The sequence below is a fragment of the Callorhinchus milii genome, unplaced genomic scaffold (assembly GCF_018977255.1).
Source record: "Callorhinchus milii isolate IMCB2004 unplaced genomic scaffold, IMCB_Cmil_1.0 Scaffold5, whole genome shotgun sequence".
In the NCBI taxonomy this organism is placed as follows: domain Eukaryota; kingdom Metazoa; phylum Chordata; class Chondrichthyes; order Chimaeriformes; family Callorhinchidae; genus Callorhinchus; species Callorhinchus milii.
This window is the reverse complement of record NW_024704746.1, coordinates 20,579,769-20,606,029: the sequence shown is the minus strand read 5'-3', so window position 1 is coordinate 20,606,029 and position 26,261 is coordinate 20,579,769. Positions and strand designations below refer to the sequence as shown.

The 26,261-nt window shown below is 37.3% G+C and overlaps 1 protein-coding gene across 9 annotated transcripts in view; it reads right to left on the bottom strand.

The window, feature by feature from the left end:
• ptprfa (protein tyrosine phosphatase receptor type Fa) overlaps positions 1–26,261 on the bottom strand; it is a 189,651-nt gene that overhangs the window by 78,053 nt on the left and 85,337 nt on the right. For all 9 annotated transcript variants that reach the window (XM_042335260.1, XM_042335263.1, XM_042335261.1 and 6 more), the window contains exons 5-6: positions 19,124–19,312; positions 7,935–8,045 (exon numbers count right to left, since the gene is read on the bottom strand). In XM_042335260.1, coding sequence (XP_042191194.1) covers positions 7,935–8,045; positions 19,124–19,312 — 300 coding nt within the window. The remainder of the gene's footprint in view (positions 1–7,934; positions 8,046–19,123; positions 19,313–26,261) is intronic.

The window sequence follows — 26,261 nt, the reverse complement described above, 5'->3', positions numbered from 1 at the left end:
ACTGATAGTTAAAGACATCATGTCTCCGGTGGCCAAAGTGCCATTGTCATTTGATTTAGATTTTGTGGCCATTTAAATATAAATTGGGAATGTTTAGCCATTTCAACCATTAGCAACATCCAGCTATTATTCAGAGACTGTTATGGCTTGCACTTTTTTTTATTTAAAAAAATCAGCACATTATTATAATTATAAAATATTAAAAGTTTTTGAATTTGGTTGATTTTTATCACTATCCCCAACCTATCCACACATCCATCCCAGTTCCAATTGAAATCAAAGTGTCAGTGTTGTGCCAATACTATGGTAACAGAAAAATGACCATACTTTCCACAGAGGGCAACAGCAGCTATAGACTTTGAAAGTAATTTACAGTTTACACAGAAGGGAAACTAATGGTGGGGATAATGTGCCAGACAAGAGCAGTGCCCACAAAAAACAAAAGGGAACAGTACCACCCCACTCCACAGATCAGCTGTCAAAATCAGACAAGATTAGTTTTTCTCCCAAAACACAAATAATCTTATCATTGTCAAACTCTTCTAAATCTTGCATCACCTCTCCATTCTCAGTAACTTTGTTTGAAGACCTCAGGTACCAGTACCGATAGTAATGGCAAAACTGGACAGTATTCAATCCCTACAGACACTCTAAGATGACAGCGATGGTAATGCTTGCATTGACTGGAGATTGTATATAGAATGAATTGCAAGACAGGATGTTGGGGGTAAAATCCCATTCAGGCTCTTCCCAGAACAGCATGCAGGAAGCTGTAATATAATGGATATTAATCTAAACTTTACAACCAGAGAAAGGAAGGGAGGAAAAACAGAAAGATTATTAATAATTCAACATGCTATGACTCACTTTCACAGTAGCATTAGCAAGGAACATTTATTGATTGCTCTGCCCCATTCACATTGATAGCTGATATTGGTTAATGGCTTTGAATTGTATCTTTGCCTTTCCTCTACTGACCTCAGTACCAATTTAATAGCAAAGCTTTAACCTCTACTTTTAAATTAAAGAAATGTAACTGAATAGTATTGCCAACTCAATGATGAAATTCTGAGGAAAGACAATAGGCACATAAAGAAACAGCATTCCATAAACTCGAGACGCAATAAATTATTAATTGTGAAAGAAATATAAGAAAGTTTCCACAACTTAACACTTCCAAGATCCCCAACAACACTGCACAATTTCACAGAGGGCTTCAAGCCAGGACTTTAAGTTTAGTATAGAGTGAGCCATTCTATGACCATGGAATATTTTGTTTGGCAGGTTAAATAAACACAAAAATGCAAGTTAATCTGAAGCAGCATTTGATGCTTAGACAGGTCTACAAAAGCTGTTACAGACAGACAGACAGACAGAGAAACCAGAGATGTGCATTATCTTGTTAACTTATAGCTACAGTGCTGAGTGAGTTATTGATCATATTCCACCACAGTTTGTATGATTGCTGCTCATCACATATTGGCAAGTAGTTAAAAAATAAGCTTCAGATATGATGTGCGATGTGGCTTCAATAACATCACTTTACTTTTGTTCACCACAATATTAACTGACATCTCAATTGTAACGCTTTTATGAAGATATTATGCTGATATTACCAGATGAGGGGGAGGAGGAGGAGGGGGGAAAAGAGAAAGAGAAAAAAAAACACATGGATGGGAGGTAGGTTTACATTCCTGGAAGAAAAGTAGAGAGAGGGATACGAGATGGAGCAAGGAAGAGGAAGGGAAATAGAAAGAAGGTTTGGATACCATAGGGTATGTTTCATACTGGTTTTATTCAATCTGCAGTGATTGAGAAGTACAGACCAGCAATAGTTTTCATTACCTCCAATTCTCCTTTGCTTAGTGACCATTTAATGGATTTTTAAAAAGAGTGTCTAACCATTTGCAATGTCTATCAAATTCACGGCAGTAGTTAGGTATCCAGCTGTGCACTCCCGCCAGAAATCCAGATGGAAAAAGTTAAGTACAATATTTGGAACATGTAGCTTTGTTATTATTTTGATTTATGGTATATAAGGGTACGGTTCAAGTGGCACTCCTTGCTGAGGGAGATAACCACAACAGAAAAAATGAGAGAAAATAAAGTACATAATACAGGAAGACTGCAGGTGGAGTTGAAGGACACTACAGCTTTTATTTTTCAGTAGCACGTAGAGTGCTAACAGCTACAGATGAATACTAAAACTGTTCTTACCATGTATGATCTACACTTTAGTTTGAGTTCTCAGTTTAATTAATTGTAACAACAACCACTCATAAGAAAGAATATATTGTCACTGTACAAAATAACTGTGCCTCATGAATGCTTTCAGAGAATAACACACTAAATGGAATAACGAGACTCTGTTGGGATTCTATTATTCACATGAAACGCCTTGATAAAACACAACCCACACTAGGTTTGAAACATGGGAATGTGGGGTTGCCTGTGGCATGCAAATGTTTAAATTTGAATCTTTTTTTGTCAGTGCGAATCCCTACATGATAGGATTTGTTCCAAAATCAATCATATGTCCTTCCTGGTTCCCCCTTTCCACCCAAACAGCAAATGGAAATTAATTAAAGGCTTCATGTTGTTTGATAACCCAAAAAAAGCTAGCTACCGGATTGATTTCTTTACATAAACATAAAAACAGAGTAACAAATAAAAGCTCCTCTTCAGCATCCAGCAATGTGCCTTGTTATTTGTTGTCCAATACATATTTTGAGCATTGAATCTTGGTCTTTCAGGATAATATTACAATTGAACATCACAAGCAGGTTGGTGTGTGATACAGACAAGAGTCTTGACATTTTCTTATTGTATTCTAAGAAACTCAGCAATTTGTTGTTTATGGGGTTCAAAATATCAGGAAATGAAGAAGTGGAAAGGGGAACCATTTTTTATATAACAAACTAAAGAGTAATATAAATCAGTGACATAAATTCCCTAATCTCCCAAGCAATTTGAAATTATTAAAAACTGCAATGATTTTATATTAATCCCTCCCCCCGCCCCCACCAGTACTGTGGAAGCTGTATATAGTAATAACCTTAGTTCAACTACTAGAGTTAACTGCAACTGCTTCAGAAAAAAANTCTGCATTTAGTCGGTCAATTCTTTGACATTAAGAACAACTTGGGTTCCAGAATTGCAATTCTGCTCATATATTCACAAGATTGATTTCCTTCTCCATGCTCAATGATGTTGCCAATTGTTCAGAAAAGATGTTGCCAATTGCGTATTTGAATAAGAATTATAATTTCACAATCACAATTGGTTTGGGAAATTCTAAATAACAACATCTGGTACTTGTGACGATCAACTGTGAAATCTAAACAAATACCTTTATGCTTATGAATGTCAAAGGCTGAATTGAGATAACAGTTTCAAAGCATTACTCGTACAGCTACCAAATGTGAAAGGAGCAGAGAGCAGGCAAGATTCTTCTCACGGCGCACAGCAGAGCCAGTGATTGAAAACAACATTAACATGCAGCACGCTGACACTTTCACAAAGTTTTAAAGACATTTAAGCAGAAAGTCATTAGATTCTAACAGGCAGGGCTAGGCCGTGCCTGGCGGGAGCCAGAAGCCCCAACTCTCCTCTGTCTCACTACTGGACAGTCCATTTGGCGTGGCGTAGGTGGATAAGAAGTGAAAGAGACCAACCTTCTCGCTGATCTGAGAGATGAAGGGTTTGATGGTAGAGTGCAATGAGGATGAGGAGGGAATAAAAAGACAAGGAAAAACACAGAGAGAGTAAAAACAGGCCAGGCTTCATCAATCCACACACCACTGAAAAAACAAGACAAGACACCAGCTTGATGACTTTCACGCTGCACACACAATTTGGATGCGCACACATACAACCCCTCTCCCCACACATAAGCTAGACTCCACATACAAGACTGAATGTCCTGTTGAAACAAGGGTTCTGTCACACCTCTCCAAAAAAAACATGGTGCATTCAGACTTTACCACAACTTCACGCTCATCAGAAAATGACCTTTGTGAAATGATTAAAATATCAAAAGAAATCTATTAAACTAGGGCTGAGAAGTGTCACTAAAGGTTGTGGAGATCTTTACAATTGAGGTAAGCATTTAAAAGAGATAACCATTTGAGCAGTGGTTGCAGATGGAATATTACGTTTAGCAAAATATCAACCCTAAACCAAACGAGCACCATTTGGTTTTAGACATTTTAAAAGAGACCTTGTCCCAATTTTATTTCATTATGACCAATTGAATAAATAATGCGTGTTCTAAATGTTTGCAGCAAAAAATAAATTCCGTTCAATTCTAACTGGAATTTCATTACAGGAGAACTAGTCATACATCTAGCTTTACCATATTACTTTATAATGTGTCTGCTTCCCAGCCCTTTCCATATACAAAGCCTGATACACTTAAAAAAAGACACAACATGAAATCAAAATGTAATAAAACGAAGTCCCAGTTAGTCTCTTAATTTTGGTTCTAATGTTTCACAGAATACATAAACATTGTTAACGGCAGGCACATTTGTGACAGGAACACACAGTTGAAATATCCCGTTTCCTCAACCAGGTTACCGTAGTCCTCCTACCAGCTGTCTGCAATAAAAAAAACCTCTACATGAAAATTTGAAAAAAAAGGGTTAGATCATGGATCTGTGAAATATAGATTTATGAGGAAATGACGATGTTATATTAACTGGCAGTAAAACTCATTTGTCAGCATGAAAATCAATGTAATGTGTCACAATACTTTTAGGACTTATCAGCTTAACTAAATCATAATGTACAGGACATTTCCATGACTCAAATAAAGTTAGTTCAGCATTACTAAATTTAAGATCTTACTCATTTTACCAAGGGCTGTGACAAACACCTAGTTTGTCTTTACATCTACTTTCCTTGCTGCTCCCCAAACCTGCTGCTGAATAGAAGTACGTTGAATGGGGAGGTATAATAATAATAATCCTCGCATTTGATATAGCTCCTTATCATGTTGTTGAGACGCATCAAAGCGCTTCACAGAATTGTTAAGTGTAGTAATTGTGTATTTGTTGGGCGAAACGCAGCAATAAATTGCACACAGCGACATCCCTCACAATCGTGGATTGAGTGGCCAATCGACTAACAACCAGGTTCCCACTTATTGCTAAACACAGGCATGTGGAGTAAGGAAACTTGCCTAAGGTTTCAACCTGCCCAGAAATCAAACCCGGGTCCTCTTGCTTGCGCCCTGACCACTATGCTACGGGACTCCACAAAGGTGACACGGATGAAACGGTGAACGTTTTTGTCAATACCATCAATGTTAAATTCCTGATTGACCACTACAAAGCCTGCTTAAATAATCGAGAGAATAGAAATTCATCCTCCCCTCACACCAAAAGCAGGAAAGTTCACAAAGTAAATTGTAATTTAAATTTGTTTTGTGGTCTCTCAATTGGGACAAATGGTCTAGTGGTATAGCTGTTCAGGCAATCATTTTTCAATTTAAATTTACTTATTGAAATGTCTAAGGAGATAAAACAATTATAAAAATGGTCAAATAATTGATCGGAGTATAGATTCAATGCCTGCGTAGTAAACAGTGTACATCATTAAAAGGCAGGTTGCTTAGTTAAGATTATTCATCCATTTTACATGCAGCACTTAACTATCAAAAAAATACCAAATTATGCACTACTGGCTTTATAATAATGCTAAATATAAAGCAGAACTCTGCACAATCTCAGAACCTCCAGGTCAATGGTGTATGAAACAAGATTCGAATAAACTGTTACAATCACTTTGATTATACAGAAAACTGATTCCAGCAAATAATCCGAAAATCGTTAAAATCTGCCCGTTTGTCATCTGATCCTTCTCCCCTTCCCCCAAACACATAGTTGGGAATTGATTATGAATTGCCCATAACACAAGCTTGTTCAATTTCTTTTCTGCTTCAATAGTTTGAAAATTCTTCAAATAACAATCAGAGTTGATGCACAACACATTTTCAAACTAGGATACAACCTGGGATAAGAAAGGGAACTGGATCACATGATTGCCCACGGCATATTTTTCCCACAACATCCTCAAGAGTAAACTACAAGAAAAATCATTCTGGTTTATTGTACTGGCACAGCCCCAACTTCATCCTTTTGGATATAACAAACATTGTTATAAACAATGATTATAAGCAATGATTCTTTTGAGGAGCCAAAGTAAATCCCATGTTGTCCATGACTGTTGGCTCATGGCTAACACAGACCCTCCTGTTTATATTTTTGGGGTTAACTCCAGTTATTTACACCCACTGAAAGGAAGCTGAAAATACCCTCTCAGTGTTTTTAATTAAGATCACAAAAGTAAATACTGTATGTTCACACATACGAGGCCAGGGAGCAGAAAAATACTTGCGGCTGTACTGCTTGACAAATGTTTTGATCAGTCTGCCAATTGTCACAGCAAATAGTCAACCAGTCATCTAATTGCAGCATGTACCCAGGGTTTGCTATCTTGCAGCAATTATTGAATAAATAGTTGATACTGTTTAACACTGTGGTTTTAGAACAGCTATTACACTATAGGTTCACCGTCATTCTTGTTTTTGTGAGCAGACCAGGATTTTAAAAATAGCCGCTCCCTACCTGGAGTTGCCCGAGACTGCTCTCTTTTCATCACGAGGTTGTCCTTCAGCTGCTGTTAGCATGCAGCAACACATGTGATGTGATCACACAAATAACTCAGACATCGTGCTCTTCACACATGCGTGGGACAAGCACAAAATAGCCTGATATTCACCTAGATCTCCTGGCCTCCCACTGATCTAGAAAATATTTCCCACAAGATCTAACGCAAGTGGAAAGCATATAATGTCATCAGGTATTTATGTTACAACATCATAAATTAAGATGCAAAAAAGGTTAAAAAATGGAAATTCCAGGATTTCTAAATATGATAACTGCAGGGGTTCAAAGAGCATAATTTTTTACGCAATACTTCCCTGCCCATAAGCCTCACACAATCAGACTATAAAACCTCCCCATTGCCTGCCTCTCTCACATAACTAACAGTATATTTTTTCTATTGTTACCCCATATTGTTCAAACAGCCTTTCAATTCTCCCCAATGTCAGTAGTCTGTCCAACAGTATATGACTCAATGAAACATAACCACCCCACATACTTTTAACGTATTTAGTTCAGTGCCCTGTTAGCCGAGCTCAGATGGGGGTCAGAACACTAATTAGTAGTTAGTTCCTTGTTAGTCTGGTCTTGCTCTAAGCATATTGATCCGGCAATTCTACTACCTAAAATACCATTCGTTAGTAGACAGTCAGCTGATGTTGTGCGATTTCCAATTTTTACTAAATTCAAAAGCACCGAAGAGCTTCTGCACCCAGGAGTCTGAGACTCCTAACACTGCTGTATTATCAGCATAACCTATGGTAGACAAAGATCATATGCTGATGACGCATCCTTAGCTAGTGACATCTAAATAAGTTTGCGCAGCGAGCAAATAAAACAGACCTGGTTAGAAATGTTCAGTTAGCAGAGCCCACTTAAGAGACAAAATGGCAACACAATTAAAGGAAGATCCATCACCAATACTACAAATATAAACCTAGCATCCTGAGCAAAATGCCCACCCAATTCTTCATTTGACAAAATAAAAAGTTCAGCAGAGAAAAACGTAACAAAAGCAGGCATGTTCAACTACATTTGATTGTTTAGAACATGAAAGACGACGCTTGGCTGAGTTGTATCTGGACACCTGTGCTTTTTAAAAAAAGACATGTAATTGATTGGTCAATTGTCTAAACTTTTAACATTTCTGAATATGACTAAGTAACAAATAAAACGTGCTAACAGAAGTACACAACACAATTTGTTCCAACTATTCTGATAACATGCAGAGACTCAGCAAGCAAGTTAAAGAGACCCATTTCCTACCTCTTACGTACAAGTTGGCCGGAGCAGAGTAACGGGTTCCAGCACTGTTAGTTGCTACACATTCATATTTGCCCTGGTCAGACTCCTCACTGTTCTCAATCTGCAGGGCTCCTGAATAAAAACACATCAATAGCCTTGGTTACAGCATACCTCAGATCAAAACCATTCGCCTAAAGCTGACACAATTCAAAATGTGTGAGACAAAGTGCTAGAACAAAGCAAGGCAGTCCTCGAATTCGTAAAAGTACAGGTTTCATTTTTTTCCTCTCCCAAAATGTGAAAAAATGAAATGGAAATGCAAATATTAAATTCATATTTTATTGCACCCTTGGGCTAAGATCTTTGGTTTCACAACTGCTATTTAACCTACAGTGATTTAAACAAAGCAAATAGTAACGTAAAGCATGCAATTTAGAAAAAAAAACACATCCCCATTAAGATAAATGTTTTCTTGGGGAGAAAAACAAGCCGACCTTGATGGCACTTTATATTCTTCAGTTGCTTTCAGTTTGCTGCAGGATTCGACACTGCTTGAAACATGGTGAAAATTTTCCTATATTTACTCAATATATGCTATGACTAGTGTTCTAACCCTGACTATACTGAACAAACATGTTTTTCAGAATATTGTAGTTGAAAAAATGCTAGAAACAAGCATTTTAACTCTTACCCTGGTATGGTAAATAAACAAGAATTTCAAACAGTGATGTAAAATGGTGTGGTTTGAGCACCTGATTTCTTACCCTGAATAGAATTCTGGTTTTGCACACACTGAGACTAGAATTTCAACGATTCAAAGCTTTGTAATGAATATGCAAAGTCTTAAGTTTCATAGCAAAAGAAATAGCGTGATCTTAACAAAAGCACTGATTGGGGACATCTTCACACTGTTCAGAATCTGGTATAGCTACCCACCCTGTTTCTCATAAGATTTCCTATTCACCTGTGGCTGCTGGACATCTACTTTTACTGGAGATTACAAAATCTATTTGAAAGCAAACTCTAATTGTTTCTGCATGGTAATACATTTGTTTCACTTTAAACAGAAACACTTCACCAGCACACAATAGGTCTAAGGAAATTCTATCACTGACTTGTTTAACAGACTATCCAGTCTCTTCTGAATTTAATTTTAAAAAGCCCAAGAGTATAATAAAGAAAATATCGACTGCTGCGTTTGCAAGTCAGCTGCAACATCATTCCTCAGGGATTGCCCAGGCTTCTAATCCACCAGCACCAGTTTGCTGCAGTTTATTATATTGCAGGTCAACTTTATAACCTATGACAAAAATTCTACTAGCATTGGCAAAAGCAGTCAATATTTTAATAAAGTTTATTATGTTTACACTGACAAAAATAGCTATTTTAACAAACCCTTATAACAATAGGTACAGAAATATCTTATTAACTAGCTATACAGAAAGAATTCTGGGAACCTAGGAAATGCAGAAGATGGCTGTCTGTCTTTCTACAAAGAAGAAACATTGATCAGTTACAATTCAGATGGCAAGTTTTCCTAACAAGGATGTGCATTTCTGCACTGCATGGCTCCCTGTCACTTTATGCAACACGTGCTTGATATCCTGAAGCATTACAAATGTAATACTGGATTTTAAAATGAAGAAATTGTGTGATAAAACAGTGTTACAAAACTGAAATTTATCACACAGTCTATACACCAACACATATTGTATAAAGGTTCAGAAACAGATATAAACATACACTTTCAAATAGGAGAGATAATCTCACTTTCAAAAGTTTAGAAGTGCTCATAGTTCTGCAAAGCTTAACTTTTTTATTTTTTTGTGGAGGTGGGGGGGGACGGACAACCTAAGATTCTATTTAAAATCCTGAAATCTGGTCTCATAATTTGTGCTGCTTGGCAAAAGCATTTTAGCTGATTCGTGTTTTCTTCAAGGAACTGAGAACAATGTGCAAAGAGAAGGAAGCCAAAGTTGAAGTTTTTCCAATATGGTTAATATTGCAGCACATTCAAGTTCCCTTAGTTCAAGCAAAGTGAGGGTAAAGTTTGTTATGCAACTCTATTACTGGACCTTCCATTCATGAAAAACAGAAAATAGTATTCTTGATGCAAACAACTCAACTGAAAGATTGCCAATGTAGGGTTCAGCCTTCACTTTGCTCAGAGACAGGAACTCAATGTGTGATTTTAAAAAAATGCAGTAATCAGGGATTTAGCTCCCACCCTGCGGATGCTTTGTCCCCTACCCTGGCAAAATGTGCAATTTATAAAGATGTAGATTCTGAGCATGTTGGTTTACCAAAATTTCAAGTTTCAGTATATCTGACAAATTGTTTTATAGTCTACAAACCAGGGTCAATGAATCAGTTCAATTGGTCTGTGAAGGCCAACAAAAGGAAAATACAACTTTAAGAGTAAAACAAACCCAAAATACAGTGCATCCGCATGATTACTATGGAAACAGAATGAACTTCTGACAAACTTCCACTTGGATTTGACAAGTCTTACGTTTTTTTGGATCTTGTTCCACGACTCTTCCAGCAGTGTGAATGAGATATGCAAATACACAGTGTAAGGCTCAAAACTTAAAAAAAACATTTTATTTCTTCAGATGGGTGAAATATGTTATCTTGTAGGTCTCAACTGACAGAGGTGCTGACCAATAGAATGCTGACGAAAGGCTCCAGCACAGAATACACAACTTTAAAAAAAATGTGGGTATTTCAAACGGACAGAAATTTACAGGTCAGAACCAGACTACGCAAAGCGTAGCAATTAATCATTTTATTTTTACGTTGAAGACAGTTTTTCCATTTAAGATGGAAAGTTTTTTTTTAAATACACTGTTGGATCAGTTAAAAGGCTTTTGAACCTATCAGAAGCCGCAGTATCCCTAAGTGGTGTCCTTCAGAAGTTGCACCCAGGGAACCCCTCCCAGCAGAAACCGAGACCTAATCTGAATTGGAGCACTAATGTATATCCAAAGTGCATCATTCATTTGTTAAAGGTTGCATTAGACTTCGGATTTAGTTTTCGCCAGGCTTTATTGCCAAGACCTCTTCTGCAACACCTGTTCTGTAGTAGAACATATTCATAGACTACTTTCTTGTATATATCATTTTTAAAAATAAGTTCTTCATATGGAGTGTAGCTCGAGAGCAAAAAGTAGAAATATTAATATTTGCATTTGATATAGCACCTAATCATGGCTTTTGAGACGTCTCAAAGCGCTTCTTAGAATATACTTTAAAGGGAATTGACTGTATATTTTGTGGGTGAAATGCGGCAGCCAATTGCCACACAGCAGTGTTCCACAAACAGTTGTGAATTGAGTGACCAAATTCTGATTATTTTAATTTTTTAAAAAAATGCTTTTAAAGGATTATTACTCTCGGAAAAGTGATCCGCCAATTGATGGGGTTCCTACTTACTGCTGGGTAAACAGAGTCATTTGGAGTAACAAACTTGCCTAAGGTTTTGCCTTGTCCAGAAATTGAACCCAGATCATCTCGCTTGCAAGACAAGTGCTCTAAAGTGCTTTCGAATTCAAGATCCTCATTCTCACCTCCAAGGCCATTCACGGCCTTGCACTCTCCTACCTCTCCGACCTACTATCCCCCTACCTACCTGCCCGTACCCTCCATTCCTCTGGCTCCGGTCTGCTCCACATCCCCCGCCCCAACCGCCCTACCACCGGTGGCCGGGCCTTCAGCCTCTCAGCCCCGAGGCTCTGGAACTCCATCCCCCAGTGCCTTCGCCGCCTCCTCCCTTTCCTCCTTCAAGGCCGGTCTCAAGACCTTTCTCTTTGACCTTCAGCCTTCAGCTCCCTTCTCGACTCTCTACCCCCTCCTCACTCCCTCACTTCCCTCCCCTCACCCTGACCATCTCCCCCCTGCTCGGGTCCTGGCCCAACTGTACAGCGCCTTGGGACATCCTCCCGACGTGAAAGGCGCTCAATAAATGGAATCTTGTTGTTGTTGTAAACACTAAGCTATAGGATTCTTTAATGATCAGTTCTCCTTAATCCACCATTTTATGCTCGGCAAAAAGAATGAAATGAAGCAATTTCCACTTTTGACGCCCAGTTTTAGTTGCAATCAACCCTTAAGATGAAAATTGGATGAGGTTAAAACATCTTCTACTGTACCTAATGCTCTTCATATTTCCCATGTAATCAGAAATTGCTAATGCAAGTATTTTTGGATTGCAAAAGTGGCAGCTATAAAATGTGGGGAGATTACTCAAACTCAGTTCATTTTTACAACTTATCAGAGAAGACATTTATCACATCAGCTTTAGGTGGACTGAAAATCAAGTCCCGAAGGTGAAAGAACTCATGCCAGCTGGCTGTACCCTCATCTCAAGTTCCTTCTTTTGAACATGCATTGGACAATTCAATTTTATATCCCATAATTTATTAACTTTGGTGCTTTCATCTCTTTTTTGGTGGAAGTTGGGTAATGAAATTTACGAGTGGGAGTAACGTATACCATAATAAAAATGAAGTGACCTGTATATCAATCCCATATCCAGGTATTAAAAATATTATTAACTACAAATTATTTTTCCATAAAAAAGGAGTGTTTGAAACTTTTAGCCTTGGGCAGAACAAGACCAGTAATAGGTGGCTCATTAAGAGTAACATTCACAACCGTTTTAGTATTTGTAGACTAACCAAAGTCTCACATGAGTGCATCAATAGGTGTATATAATTTAGTTCCAGTTGGCAGGGGGCATATGGCACGGGGAGAAAGGGAAATATCCCCTGGTAACCAAATACCTTCAGAGAAGAGTATGTTTAGTCCAAATGGTAAGGTTTGATCTACATTTTGGGGCTATCTCCATATACACTCTGCACAGGATTACCACACAAGGATACTGCAAGTTATAAACAAGAAAATCACTGTCTCTCAGACACATTAAAAAAACAAATCAAGAACCAAGTTCTGTCATTAAACATTCTTTGATCCTTAATTTATTTTTTATTGTTAATTTTATAATTGTGCTTAGATTTGCAAAAGCTCAATTGAACAGCATAAACGCAGGCTAGGGACATTACTATGACATTTCTATCAATATGGATGCAATTTTAAAATTATTTTTGCTCAGTTTAATAAAGACAAATAAGATTTATTTCATATAAAGCACATTTCAATTTCTTTATTATAATTGATATGAAAAATATTTTTAAACGTTTTATGAAATGGATGATTTAATTAAAGGGATGTTTGATTTTATTAAGTACGTGCAAATGATGCCTTAATGGTTCCAGTGCTCAGACTCTTTAATGTCACCAGGAAAAGAGTAGTTATGCTCGTTATCCAAACAAATACACAGAGATTAAATGCTATTTAATAAAACTAGGTAAATTATGTGCAGTTCATAATGAAGACTTATTGCAGCAGTCCACCACTACATTTTGGCTTTAAGCATCAAAGACACAACAACAACAAAAATAATTTATATAGCGTCTACAATTCAAGAAGACCAGATATCACAGAGTGCATCTGTGCCAACAGAGTAAAGAATTTACCTGCAGGTGTCCTGCACATTATGGCTGTGCAAGTAATCCGAATCACAAGATTATCTTGAACTACTTCAGCGCTAAAATTTTCAACTAAGTCAACCTAAACTAAAATTAAACAACAGAGCTGTGTGAACAAGTGAATTGTAAGGGCGAGGGTGTGATACCAACATAGGTATAGTTATACATACAACTTGAAAGTCATGTGGGTCCGGTGGGTTCTAATATAAACTGGGTTCAGATTTATTTACACAACAGGTTATGGGCACTGTGTAAAGTTTTAAATTCAACTTTTATGCGTGGATGTCTTTTTTCCCTCTCCCCCAATGAACCAAACAAAAAGAACACAAGATTACCTACCAAATACTTGTACATAGGTACTGTTTCGTCACTTTTTATGGTGACCATATCTAACGGTTTGAAAAATTATCCCAACTCTCCTGAGTTGTAAAATCACATTCTGCACTGGTGCAAAGAATGCAGCAGTTTATGGTTCTATCGTAATAACTGGATAAGAGGCTCTTGTCTCCTGGGGACATTCATTTTCCTGCAACACTGGAACCAGATTAAGACACACTTCTAAAATAAAAACAGGTGCTTATTTGATTTATCCAGGTGATTAAGCGGTTCTGACAGATGATAAATTGTGTCCATTTTGTGCGAAAAAGGATTTTTTTTAAAAAAAAAGAAACAAAAGCCACTGTACATTGAGAAGTTTAAACATATGGGTGCAGTTCGAGAACAGGGAGAAGGGGGGAAAATGGGCTCAAAGCAAAGCACGTGTTAGGGCCAAGAGAATGCCGGGGAATGAGAACACCAGAGGGAGATGGAGTAATGGCAATGACTCTGGGCACGATCAGCATTCTTACCTCTGATTGGTGTACCACCTGGTGAGGTAATTTGAATGCAAATAAGATTAGAGAGAAGCATTAGTACAAAGAGGAAAGAAAAATTAAAGAAAACCAAAGGAAACAGGAAAGAATTTCAGCTTAGATTTTTAAATATATATTTTTTCTTTTTAAGCGACAGAAAAGGCTGATGCAAAGTAACAACTCAGAGCAATTTCTAGGTAGGTTAGTAAAGCTGTTCTCAGCAGTGCAGCATCCATGTAAGTGCCTGGACCTGTCCAAGTACTGAGTTGGCAATCAATCTTCACTGAATAAGTCGCATAGACAGCACTTTGCTGGAGGCGGAAAACTGGGGAAATGGCTTCATATTCGTTCATTATTTTTACTAAAACACATCAACCAGTGCATCATATTTTAAACCTTTTTCTCAGATGGCAAGAGCGATGCTTCATTTTATCAAGGTTTATTAGACATTTCTTGTGCTGTGATACGCAACTAGTTATTAGACATGGTGAGGATGTGGGTATGGCTCAGTTAGTAGAGGAATGCCATGCACCACTGCTTTTATGCTTATTGGAGTCTGTACACCAAGCACTTACCAAAGGATTCTGAGAAGTTCAACTGAGAGACAGAAAACAGAATTAAACAGGACACACCATGCCACATAAGACTTTTTGTTTTAAGGCTACTGAAAAGGATTTAACATAAGAACTTGGTGTATGTATATCTAATGTTAGTGTGAGCATTGCGACTCAGGATATGCGCGTTTTAATTGATTTGACACATAATGTCCAGGAGTCCCTGTTCACAAACAAGAAGCTTGAGAATTAATAAACATACCACACGCACCCAATACCAAAGGAGTACAGCAGCAGGCAAATGTTTATCTGTTAGCTAACAGAGAGATTTTTTTATTGAATATACTCTACTTCACATTTCACGAAGTTTCATTCTCCCCTCCTCTCCCTTTCCCAGTTTACAACACATTTTGAAAAAAATAACATAGCTGAAATGGATCATTAGCAGTAGAGCTCACAAATGTCTGAAGAAACATTTCAGTATTCTGTTTCTAAGAGCACTCCATTACCAAGTAGTGGGCTAATCATTTATCATTCCGAAACTCCACAGTAGCTGCTCTCTGTGCTTCACACTCCGTTTACGGTGGAAGTTCACTTTGTTTTACAGAAGGAATTTAATAGCCTCAGTGGAACATATTTCCCCCTTCTCAACCACTATATTGAGATTACCATATCCATCAGCCACTCTGGAACAAATGGATAGCAGGAGACCTAAAAACTGATTCTGACAGAGTGTGATTGAGCTTCAGATACTTAACCCTCAAACACAAAGACATTTTCCAATGCAGCTGGAACCTCTCTAAATCTGCAACCTTTTTAACCGCTCTGGGGTTGGTAAACTTTGGTTAGCATTAGCACCAAAAATTGTTGTTACAATGTAAAAGTACACAGGGTGTGTATCCAGTTGTGAACAGCGGCTGAACAGAATACCATATGGTTAAGCAAAACCTATAACACTGTGGTTAATTAACACTTAAAAGGTTACTGGGCTCAATGCTACAAAAAGACCAAACTATACCCTGACTGAATTACAAGAATTACTGTTAAATATACATTCTAGAAACAAATTAAAATTCTTCCCACAAAGAATATGCAACTCTCACTGCGAATAGTGTGAAATACAGGGAATAACTACAGTTGAATTCTGAAATAACAATTAGTCTCCTGTACGTTAATGTTATAAATTAGACCGCCATTTATATTTTAGCATTTTTATGTGAACAAGGCTGTGATTTACTTGAGATTAACACTTGTGAAGAGTTGTTTTATCATGGGTGTAGTCTCAGAAGCACTGTGATGCTACTTTTTAATCAATTTATAAGATTGATTCATGTGTCCAAGTAACACATTGGTGAGTTTGCTCTTCAATCAAATTCCACTCTCATTTTATACACCTAGATAAAACATAAGTAAAAGGATGTATAGCTCACAGATATCAGAAGCAAACTTTACATTTGAAAATAATTCAGAATGAATTCAGAAAAATAATCACACCTTTCTTTGGTGTCCTTTTAGGGATGGCATGTAGTCTAACACTTAACTTAACCTTTCCCCCTACCTGTTTCGTCTATTTCTGTTTTTTTCCAGTTTCTTTCCGTTTTATCTTTTGCCCCTTCTTTCTGAGATTTGGCCCAAATTCTCTGCTCTGTTTTTTTGTCTTCCTTCTATTACCTCATTTGTACTACTAACAGGATCCCATATTGCTGCCTAGTTGTAGCTGCAGCTGCCCTGCTGTAAGCTGCTGCTGCCATGAGATGGCTTCTCTGGGTTACAGTTCAATTGTATGCTGCTGGCATCAGAGCGCTCCAGATTTACTGATGGTTCGCTTGTCGCGTTTAGTGAGGACACATGCTGCAATGCTGTCCCGATGCTAGTGGCAAACAAACAAACAGACTTAACATAAGGTACTTCGGGATTTTTCATACTTTTAGAAGTTTCAATTTTAAAAAACATGCATGAATAAGATATCATTCATAGTCATTCTATGTGGTAATCCTCGAGTTGTTTGAACATCATATTTTACTTTAAGCTGTTCAACAGCCTCTAAATATACCACACATGCATATTTTATGCCCTTGGGTAAAATTACTGACTGCTGTGCAGATTATCAAAAACATTTCATTGGTTCACAATGTTAGAAAAAATGAAGGAAGTCGACCAGGATTCAAACTTGAGCTGGAAGATGTACATAACGTTGAGTAAGTGGAGACTTCAGTTGAAAAAAGTTGAGGAGAATAGACAGAATAAAGATTTGTGCCACAAGGTGTCAAAACATAGTTTCCATGCTGTTGAGAGTATACCCCAAGATGCAGCATTTGTGAGTTCCTTCTTGAGGGCATTTTATGCAACAATGCATATGTGTTGGCTACATTTTTAGTTTGTGATATATTCCTGGACCTAAATGTAAACCTTCCTCCATTTTGGTTATTAATGGGAGGCACGCATGAGAAGGGTAGACTGTGGAAGCTAGGTTTTGTAGTAATAATAACAGATAAGAATTTTTTTCATTTCTTCTGACAATATCAAAATCTCAGATAAGATCAGCAATTTTTTATAATAATTCATTGGGGCCAACAAAAATGGATAACTTCTGGGTGGTCATAGACTCTGTCAGTGTGATGTCAGCAGCATTTCCTGTCCGTAATGCATCAGAGGTGATTTTTATAGTCCTTCTTTGCATAGCACGGAGGTGCAGCACATAGGAAGTGAAATTCGTGGCATGGATCAGTCAAAAAATCTATTTTTTAAAAAATCTATTTTTTTTGGTGTCAGATTGCAGAATACATTTTTGTTTTTTATTGATTTCCATCAGCCCCAAGTATTAGAGGGCCGGGGGTAACAAACCCAACTAAATGACATTAGAATGGTTCATAGATCAAACGCATGTTGACCAAAGGGAAAGAGAGAATATAATGCAACTTGTGCCTATAAATAATAATCACCAAATGATTAATATGTTTTACAAACATTTTAGGCACTGGATCTTTGTTAACAACATACTTTCCATTGCTTTTAGAAGAAATAATTATGAAATGGTGTAGCTTTAAAGACAAGCAATGACAAAACCATTGCTGGCATTATATTCCAAAATACATCCAGGCATAGATCTACACATATTTTGAACCTGTGGCATATGGTACTTTGGGGAAAAAAGTTCTCTGGACTAGAATAACTCCAAATAAAATATTTTAAAGCATCTTGGATGCAAAAAAAAGCCTTAATTTGTTGTTAAAGGTACTATGTGTGTGACAAATGGAGAGAATAGGAAATAGTAGTTTTTATACAAATTATCAAATGCATATATTTCAGACCAAATTGAGAGTGTACCACACATAAAGCAATTTGTCTTTCTTCCTTCAACTGATTGAATGAATTCTGTAAGAAATTTTAGCATTTGCTTTGATAACGCAGATTTTTTTAAAAACATTTTTAAATCAGTTTTTAAACAAAAATTATTTAGTGTCAGAAAAATCGAATCCCGCTTACATATGTGACTGGCGCAGTGAATGTCTTCAAAGCGGGATTTCAAATAAAACAGCATAAATTCAAAGCCCTCGTTCATAACAAAATAATAATCCATTCTGTTGAGAAGACAAATTCTGCTAAATTGACTTAAAACTTGATTTTTTTAAAAAAAAGACACAGCAAATAACTTTACATAGCAAACACAGCTGAATTTTACATTTAAATCACAATTCAATATGAAGGGGGACCACACTTTCTACAAATAACGTTACATTTTAGACATGAATAGCATAGATCCACCTACTGTGTTTAAATACAAGATCAACCTTGTACTGGGTGTAACTAGGTACTGTATTTGGTGGCGGTTAATTCTGGCCAGACAGGATTCAAACTCAATTAAGTCATTCTGAACATCGTTATATATCTGCATCAGCAAGGCATTGAATAAACAAACTTCAAGCCATATGTCACCATCTCTAGCTGGGAAGTTCTTACTCCTCAGTTTTAAATGGATAAAGAATACAGTGATACTATTTTTGGATCCACGCAACTAGCTTTCAAGGAAAACAAGACATTTCCAGGCGGTAAATAACCAAAGATGCCAGGAATAGTAATTGAAATAAAAACGTTAACAATAATAGAGTGAGTAAGCAAACTGATCAATTAATGTAAAACACGCTATCAATATAACTGACCTACAATACAATTTCCTTAATAGGTCAGTATGAACACCAACTACCACAGAAGCAACTGGATCAGTAATTTACTGGTAGGCAAATGTTTCTTCTTACCTGATCGGAGTTGTTTGATGCGACCGTTGCTGTTGCTAGTGTCCACTGGCAAGAAATCCTTGAACCATGTGATTTCAGGGTCTGGATTACCACTGGCAGCGCAGAGCATTGTGGCTGTGCGGGTTCGCTCCACGACCTTCAGTTGTGGGCCCATGTCAATTTGAGGAAATCCATGAGGGAGCTGGTCCTCTATTAAAACACAATTGGATAACGACTAGAATTAACTTCTGAAAATACATACAGACGAATGTGACAATCCCATACACTAGAGTTCCCTTCATTGAAGCAGAGAAATCTTGAAATTGGAATCTAAATGTTTGCTGCATAATGCCCATTATATCAAGCTCTGTATATGTGTAAAACCAGCTGTATCCACTCAAGCATTTTTAGAATTCTTTATTTACAAATGTTTAATATCCACAGTGGTTTTCAACAAACAGACTTTGCTCCTTTACTGCGAACCAAGCATAAATCTCATATGCTCCACAGCATCATTCTGTTGCTAAGCGCAGTCAGTACAGGGGTGAAACAGTACACATTTATCTCTCGAATCCTCCAATGTACTAGTGCTTAACCCCAGGTTAACGTCCAGCATGCTGTCTCTCTCTGATGAATTACTAAATCGTCTAATTTTCCCATAATGCACACCTGAGAGATTCTAGGTCAGTGAATTGCGCTGTGCATGCCAACACTGCAAAGAATCTCATTTCCAAATTATTCCCAGAGTCATTAATCTAGAATGACAAATTTCCCAGACACCCTTCACTCAGCACGGTCATAACAGGTGCTGTGAGAACCAGGAGGAGATAAGGAGTCAGGAACTGAGACTGTGATTACTTCCTGAAAATTCACAAAAGCAAGACTTGAGCATTTATTAACACATTAATAACTTCTGTATGCACGAGTTGGTTATCATCTCACTGCCTCTCTCACTTGACCATACTTTTCAACGTTGTTCATATTATGTGTTAACATTTACATGAACAGATCATTTCAACATGCCAGAAGGGGAATTTTTTTTGAGGGGTACACTATACATAAAAATGGTAGACTGGTAATTCAGTTTAGGCTGTAACTTTTGCAGCTGCACAGATTATTTTTGTACATTTATTTATTGTACATTTTATTAATTATTGAAACAACAGTATGAAGATGGATAAAATCTTGTGAAAATGAAAAATTCCTGGTCAAAGCACAATAAGTAAAGTGCCAACACCATACATAATGTTTGACTACTCGCCAAGGATAAGATTCTCATCATTCTCTTTGGATGACATTCAATCATCCATATAAAAATGTTAAAGTAATGTGAATATTAAAATTGAATTCCACCATACCAAGAGAGAAAATCTCAAGACACAGTCGCTTAAAGAAATTCATGGCTGGGTGATCAACTGATCTTGCCCTGCAGCCTCAAGTTGAGGCAACAGCAAGCTAGGAAGAAGCCTTGAGTACTTTAACTTTATTCAAAAAAAAGGAAGACTAATCACGGCAAACAGTTCAATACCAATTTTCATAATTTTTCAAGCTCCACATACAGTATAAACAGTATAAAACAACACACAATTTGGCAGTTGTGAAATCTATATCTTTAGCCAGCTTGGAGCTCAGTAGTGCCGAAACATTTATCATCCTGAGCTATCAAATTGAATAATCTAAATGAAAGCACGTAAACCGCTCCAAGTTGGCACTTTGTAGTCAGGCTACACTGAAAGCCTTTGCATATTAACCCAAGAAGTTGCTTCTCAACAATTGAAGTGTTCTCTACCCTTTGTAAAGTTCACTCTGGTTATTATAACAGAGGTCCTGCCAAGACAGATGCAAATCAAGAAAATTCATTCCGCTATCCATTCTCCTAACCATAGTTTCCAGCCTATACTCATGCACCAAAACCAGATAATGGTATACCCCACTATCCGTGCATGTGGTTCTGTCCTGTAGCTCAGTGATTAGAGCGCTCGGCTTGCAAGCGAGACATCTGGGTTCAATTCCAAACAGGGCGAAACCTTGGACAAGTTTCCTTACTCCACACGCCTGATAATAGTCCCCTCAAAAACAAAACAATAATAAATTGGTCATTTTCAATCCACGACTGTTTGTGGGACACTCCTGTGCACAACTGGCCGACTCATTTCGCCCACAAATATACGGTCAATTCACTTTACAGCATATTCTGTGAAGCGCTTTGAGAGGTCCAGAAGATGTGAAAAGCGCGAAGTCAAATGCAAGGATTATTATTATTAACTATGCTGAATGGTAGGAAAGGAATAACAACTTATACTTGTATAGCAACCTCCACGTAGGGTAGTGCTTCAGAAAGCTTAAATATAGTCCTAGCTATAAGAAAGATAGCTTTAAAAAAAACATTTTTGAAGAATAATCATTTTTATGTTTTTTTTCAAACATCACATAGGGACGACCAGGGGAACAAAGTGAACTTCCAGGCACTTTTATAAAGTATGACAACCTTAGAAGGGGTCACTGATCATGCTGACCTGGCTGAGGTTTTCAAATTGCCATTCAAACATGGATATCATTATTAATGCAGGTTCTTCTCTCTTGTATATGATCTAGTTTCAATTAGATAAAAATTATGCTTGGGTCCAACATTTCACAGGCATGTTATAACAAAACACATAAAAATATTAGGTTAGGCCCCTGTTAGGTTGCTACTAACAGCATTTTTTGTGCGTAAACACTAAAAGGAAAAGATAATTCAACCCATCAAGCCTGTTCCACCAGTTGATTAGGTCATGCCAAATCTTTTAATCCTACATCACTTAATACCTCTATCTAAGGATGTGTTGCAGCATCACTGCTTACAAACTGTGATCTCAAAATAAAAATCTCAGTTTCCTATGGGTCACTGAAGGGTTAAGAATTGAGAAGTTATACACAATAAGGGTGATCCCACTCTCTACCATTTTTAACATATACAGAGTGAAACTGAAGTCCTTACTCAGTTTAAATTATTAATTTTTTTATATAGATGATATTTGTAGAGAGTGTGCAGTTATTACAGATGTCTTTCATTGCATTCATGAAAGTTTTTGTCATTGACTTGATATGTATAAACATCTACATGGCATTCAGTTTGAACAACTCATATAGAACTATGAGTAAGACTTTTGACTTTTCACCATTGGCGGGAGGGGGAGTCATCAGCCACTCTGCCCCCAACCTCTGGAATTCCATCCCCCAATCACTTCGCCTCGCCCCCTCCTTAGCCTCCATCAAGTCCCACATCAAGACCCTCCTCTTCGACCATGCCATCGGCCACCCCCCTTCCCCTCCCCTCCCTTCTCCCCCCCGACCCCAGCTCGGGTCTGAAATGCTGTACACTGTCCAGCGCCTTGGGACGTCCTCCCTACGTGAAAGGCGCTATACAAATGTAATCTTGTTGTTGTCGATTCACCCTGTATAGCCACTTAATTTGTGGGAAAAGTTCGAATTAGATATCACAAACAAAAGATTATTATGGGAATTTAACATTTTCAATTGAATTTTTGAAATGTGTAAGAGCGATGTTACAAAGAAATAAATGGACCTGAAAGTCCTAATTCTGTGCTTGAAATTTTAGCAGCTACAAGCAATGCAAAGCACTGAATGGAAAATGTCTACACTTTGCTACTGAACAATCTACACAAGAATATAGGAATAGTTTTCAGTTATTGGCTCGTATCTGTCACTAACATTGTTTGAACTTCAATTTTTTAATCCATAGTTGATAGTATTAAGTTTCCACTAGTAAAGTAATAGCTCGCTTGGAAAGACGATTGCAAAATGGAGTTTCTTTAAAAATCTTCCCTTCACCTCTTTCCCCACCCCCTCCTTAGAACTTTCAGGAGATGCAGACTCACTATATTTCTGTTCCGGAAATCCCGACATGATGATTTATGGACTTCAGTAGGTTATCACACACTACTGTAATTGAAACAGTTTGTATGATAAGGAGTGATGACTTAAAATTCAGAGGCCAGAGGATCCTTTCAAATAACAGCCTATAACACACAATGTTCTCTGCCAACTCCTCCCCATGTTCTCTCAGACACTTTCTCAAACAATAATTATTTTAATTTTTCATTCTTTGGAAAGAATGTGCATTTCTGCTGTAATTGGAAATACAAATAGGTTACACACAAAATACTTGGGTTGAATGCTTCATCAATGGCTAACAGCAGATTATTTGCCAAACTTTTTGATAAGGGAATAATGTGCACCACTGAAAAAGGAGTGCCAAAAACAGCAAGTAAATTAAATCAGAAACCTGCAGTTTTCTGTTGTCCTTTTCTTACAACAGCAGCGTTTACAAAAAAACAGAGAAACTTCTGAACCTTGAAAATAATGATTCTTTCAAAGGTTCTGATCCAGAATTAACTCACATAAAAATCAAGCAGTGAATAGGACTGTAATTGGTTGCATAAAAATAGCAGCCACCCTCAAACAACATTAACACTTAACTTATTCAATGTGGTCACCAGGCTGGTATATTTATAAAAAATATTTCCACTTGGGTCCCTCTTCCCCAAGAGAATCAGTTTCCATTTGAAATGGTTTCGTTATTTGTACTCCAGTTTCAATTTGTCATTGTGCACTTGCAGAAAGAGCAAACAAAATCTTAAACCCATATCATCTTGAAACTTATTCAATATAAAATCTCATGCCCTGTCCATTTTATTTCAAATTTTCTCCCAAATCTATATTTCTTGCCAATTATTCCCTCAGTTTGAAGAATGGGATTTCACAGCTTCGGTATTATAAGCAACATGTAACACAATTCGGCAAACTAAATTTGGTTCTCTTCTCCCTTTTCCTTCTCTCTCCACAATCTGTAAGAGTTGGCAGACCTTAATCCAATTTAGATAAGAAAAATCAAAATTAGATGAAATTCTAATTCCATATCTTTAATTGGGAGTCAACTATACCTAAGGCTTTCTTACGAAGTTTTCTTAGAGGAGTCTCCCCGCCCCTAACACGCTCACACAAAGAGAAATAAAATTATATTGAACACTCTACCAGGTAGTCTGTGTTCCAGTGTAAATGGTGAATTTTTGGTGTACTAGGTTGAAAGTAATTAAGAGTACCCTGAAAGTATGTAGCAAAACTTTAAACTAGACTGATTGACTGTAAAGCACTTCTTACCAACATTGAGCTGGAATTGGTCCAGGACACGTGCAGTGCCTCTACAGCTTGGATTATTTTAACATCAGGAAAACTGTTTGGGGAATTGTAGGTGAAAAAATTCATATTAGTTTTGTGGACAGATGAGTTGGCTAAATCTTTCTCCTCTTCAGATCCCATGATGTATGCACATATTTACTCCTGCACCTGTACCTTTAGCATCTGTCCACTAAAGCAATATTGAATAACTCCCATCAGCAGATGAAAAATGTAATTTCAATCCACTCCCTAACTAGACAGTAGCTCAAAGGGATTTGATATGGTGAATAGGTGAATACGTCACTCAACCTAATAAACAGACTAGTTTAGCAGATTTGAAAGTAAAAGAGGCAGTAGATGTCTTACTAGGGTATGCCGATATATCACTAAGCACTTGCAAGATACGTGAAAAAAGATTAGATCCATATGATTACTCAGAATCAGGCTCAGTAATTAGCATGATAGCTAAGAAACCTTTTCTAACCAAAGAAGGAAGAAAAAAAAGGCAAAAAAAATAAAAAGAGTATAAGACTGTTTCACTCACCTTCATCAGTTTAGCAAACCAGAAGCGCATTTCAGGACACCAAGCATACAGAGTTAAAACGTAACTTGCAATAGAATAGTTTAGTTCCACTCATGGCAATTAAACTTCAATGAGTTGTCCTTTCTGCATTCAAGGTGCTAAGAGGATTAACAAAATAAATTCACAAAGAAAATGGAAAACTAAGTGTTGTGGAGACAACTGAACTGCTGAAGTGAATGCAGGGTTTAGGAGGAAGAATTCAGGTTCTCGTTTTAAGTGCAACTTTATGTGAAATGAGCCAGAAATATAGAACCACAGAAATGTAGAATAGTAGGTGGCTATTCGGCCTTTTTGTCCAGTCATGCGTAAGAACTAATTCAATCAAACTATTTACAAACAGATTTGAATATACCAGTAAAGGTCTGGTACATCAGGCCTCAAAAGGTTAGCATCAAATGCTACAGCCCACAGAGAATAAAAATGAATACAGTACTAAATGCATGTTTTTTCCTAGAAATGGGGCAGACATGCTGCTGCATACTGTAAATTGCCAATCAGATCAGTGGTGTGTTTGAGAGCAGCTGTGAGAGGTTTGAGCTGGCAGCAGAACGCACACTCCTCTCTCAGTTTCTAGTGCAGAGTATGATGGGTTCTGATTGGGAAGCTGATTGACTAGTGAATGAAAGGAAATACAACCGTGCCAATGATCTTTCTCTTCTAATTACTGCAGATTGGAGCGCACAGCAGCACTGCTGTGCTTGTGATCAGTGAAGGGCTAGGGGCAGGGCTCAGTTTTGCAAAGCTGATGAAAGACTCGGCTATGACAGAATCTGCACACCTTCACACAGTTGCTGAATAATAGGCGATATCAACCATCGCCTCCACTGGAGAAATGCCATGCAACAAAACCAAAAATAATTTTGTGAATCGTAAGAAGTTTAACTTGTTTACAGTAGGAGAGTTTATAGGTAGCGGAATAGTCAAAGTGAAGAAAATGAATTGTAGCATATAAAAAAATGCAATACCCAATGGTATTAATAGTAAGTGTTGGTCCTATTTTACACTAAGGAATCTTAACAAGGTACTTCAGTGATAGGTCTATTCAAATCAAATTATAGAATCTTTTCAAGCAGGCAGCATTTGCTTAAGAAATGAAATGTAGCCATATGATTACCTTTTTTTTTTGCAAAAGCCACCCCATAGAGTAGGAAGAATGCAGCTATCACAGTGCTTCCCTAAAATGATTCAGGAATAATGGACAATTTACGACCCTTAAACTCAGCATTAAAGTAAACAACAATGCTGCTCTTATAGCAAGCAGTACATATTTGTTACCCTAACTGAGGTATCCCAAAAATAAGTATGGGAAAACTGAAGAACTCATTAATTTTGTTGAATGTAATAGCTGTTTGGGAGAATATAAAAATGAAGTACTAAGGTAAGTTTAATTTTGGA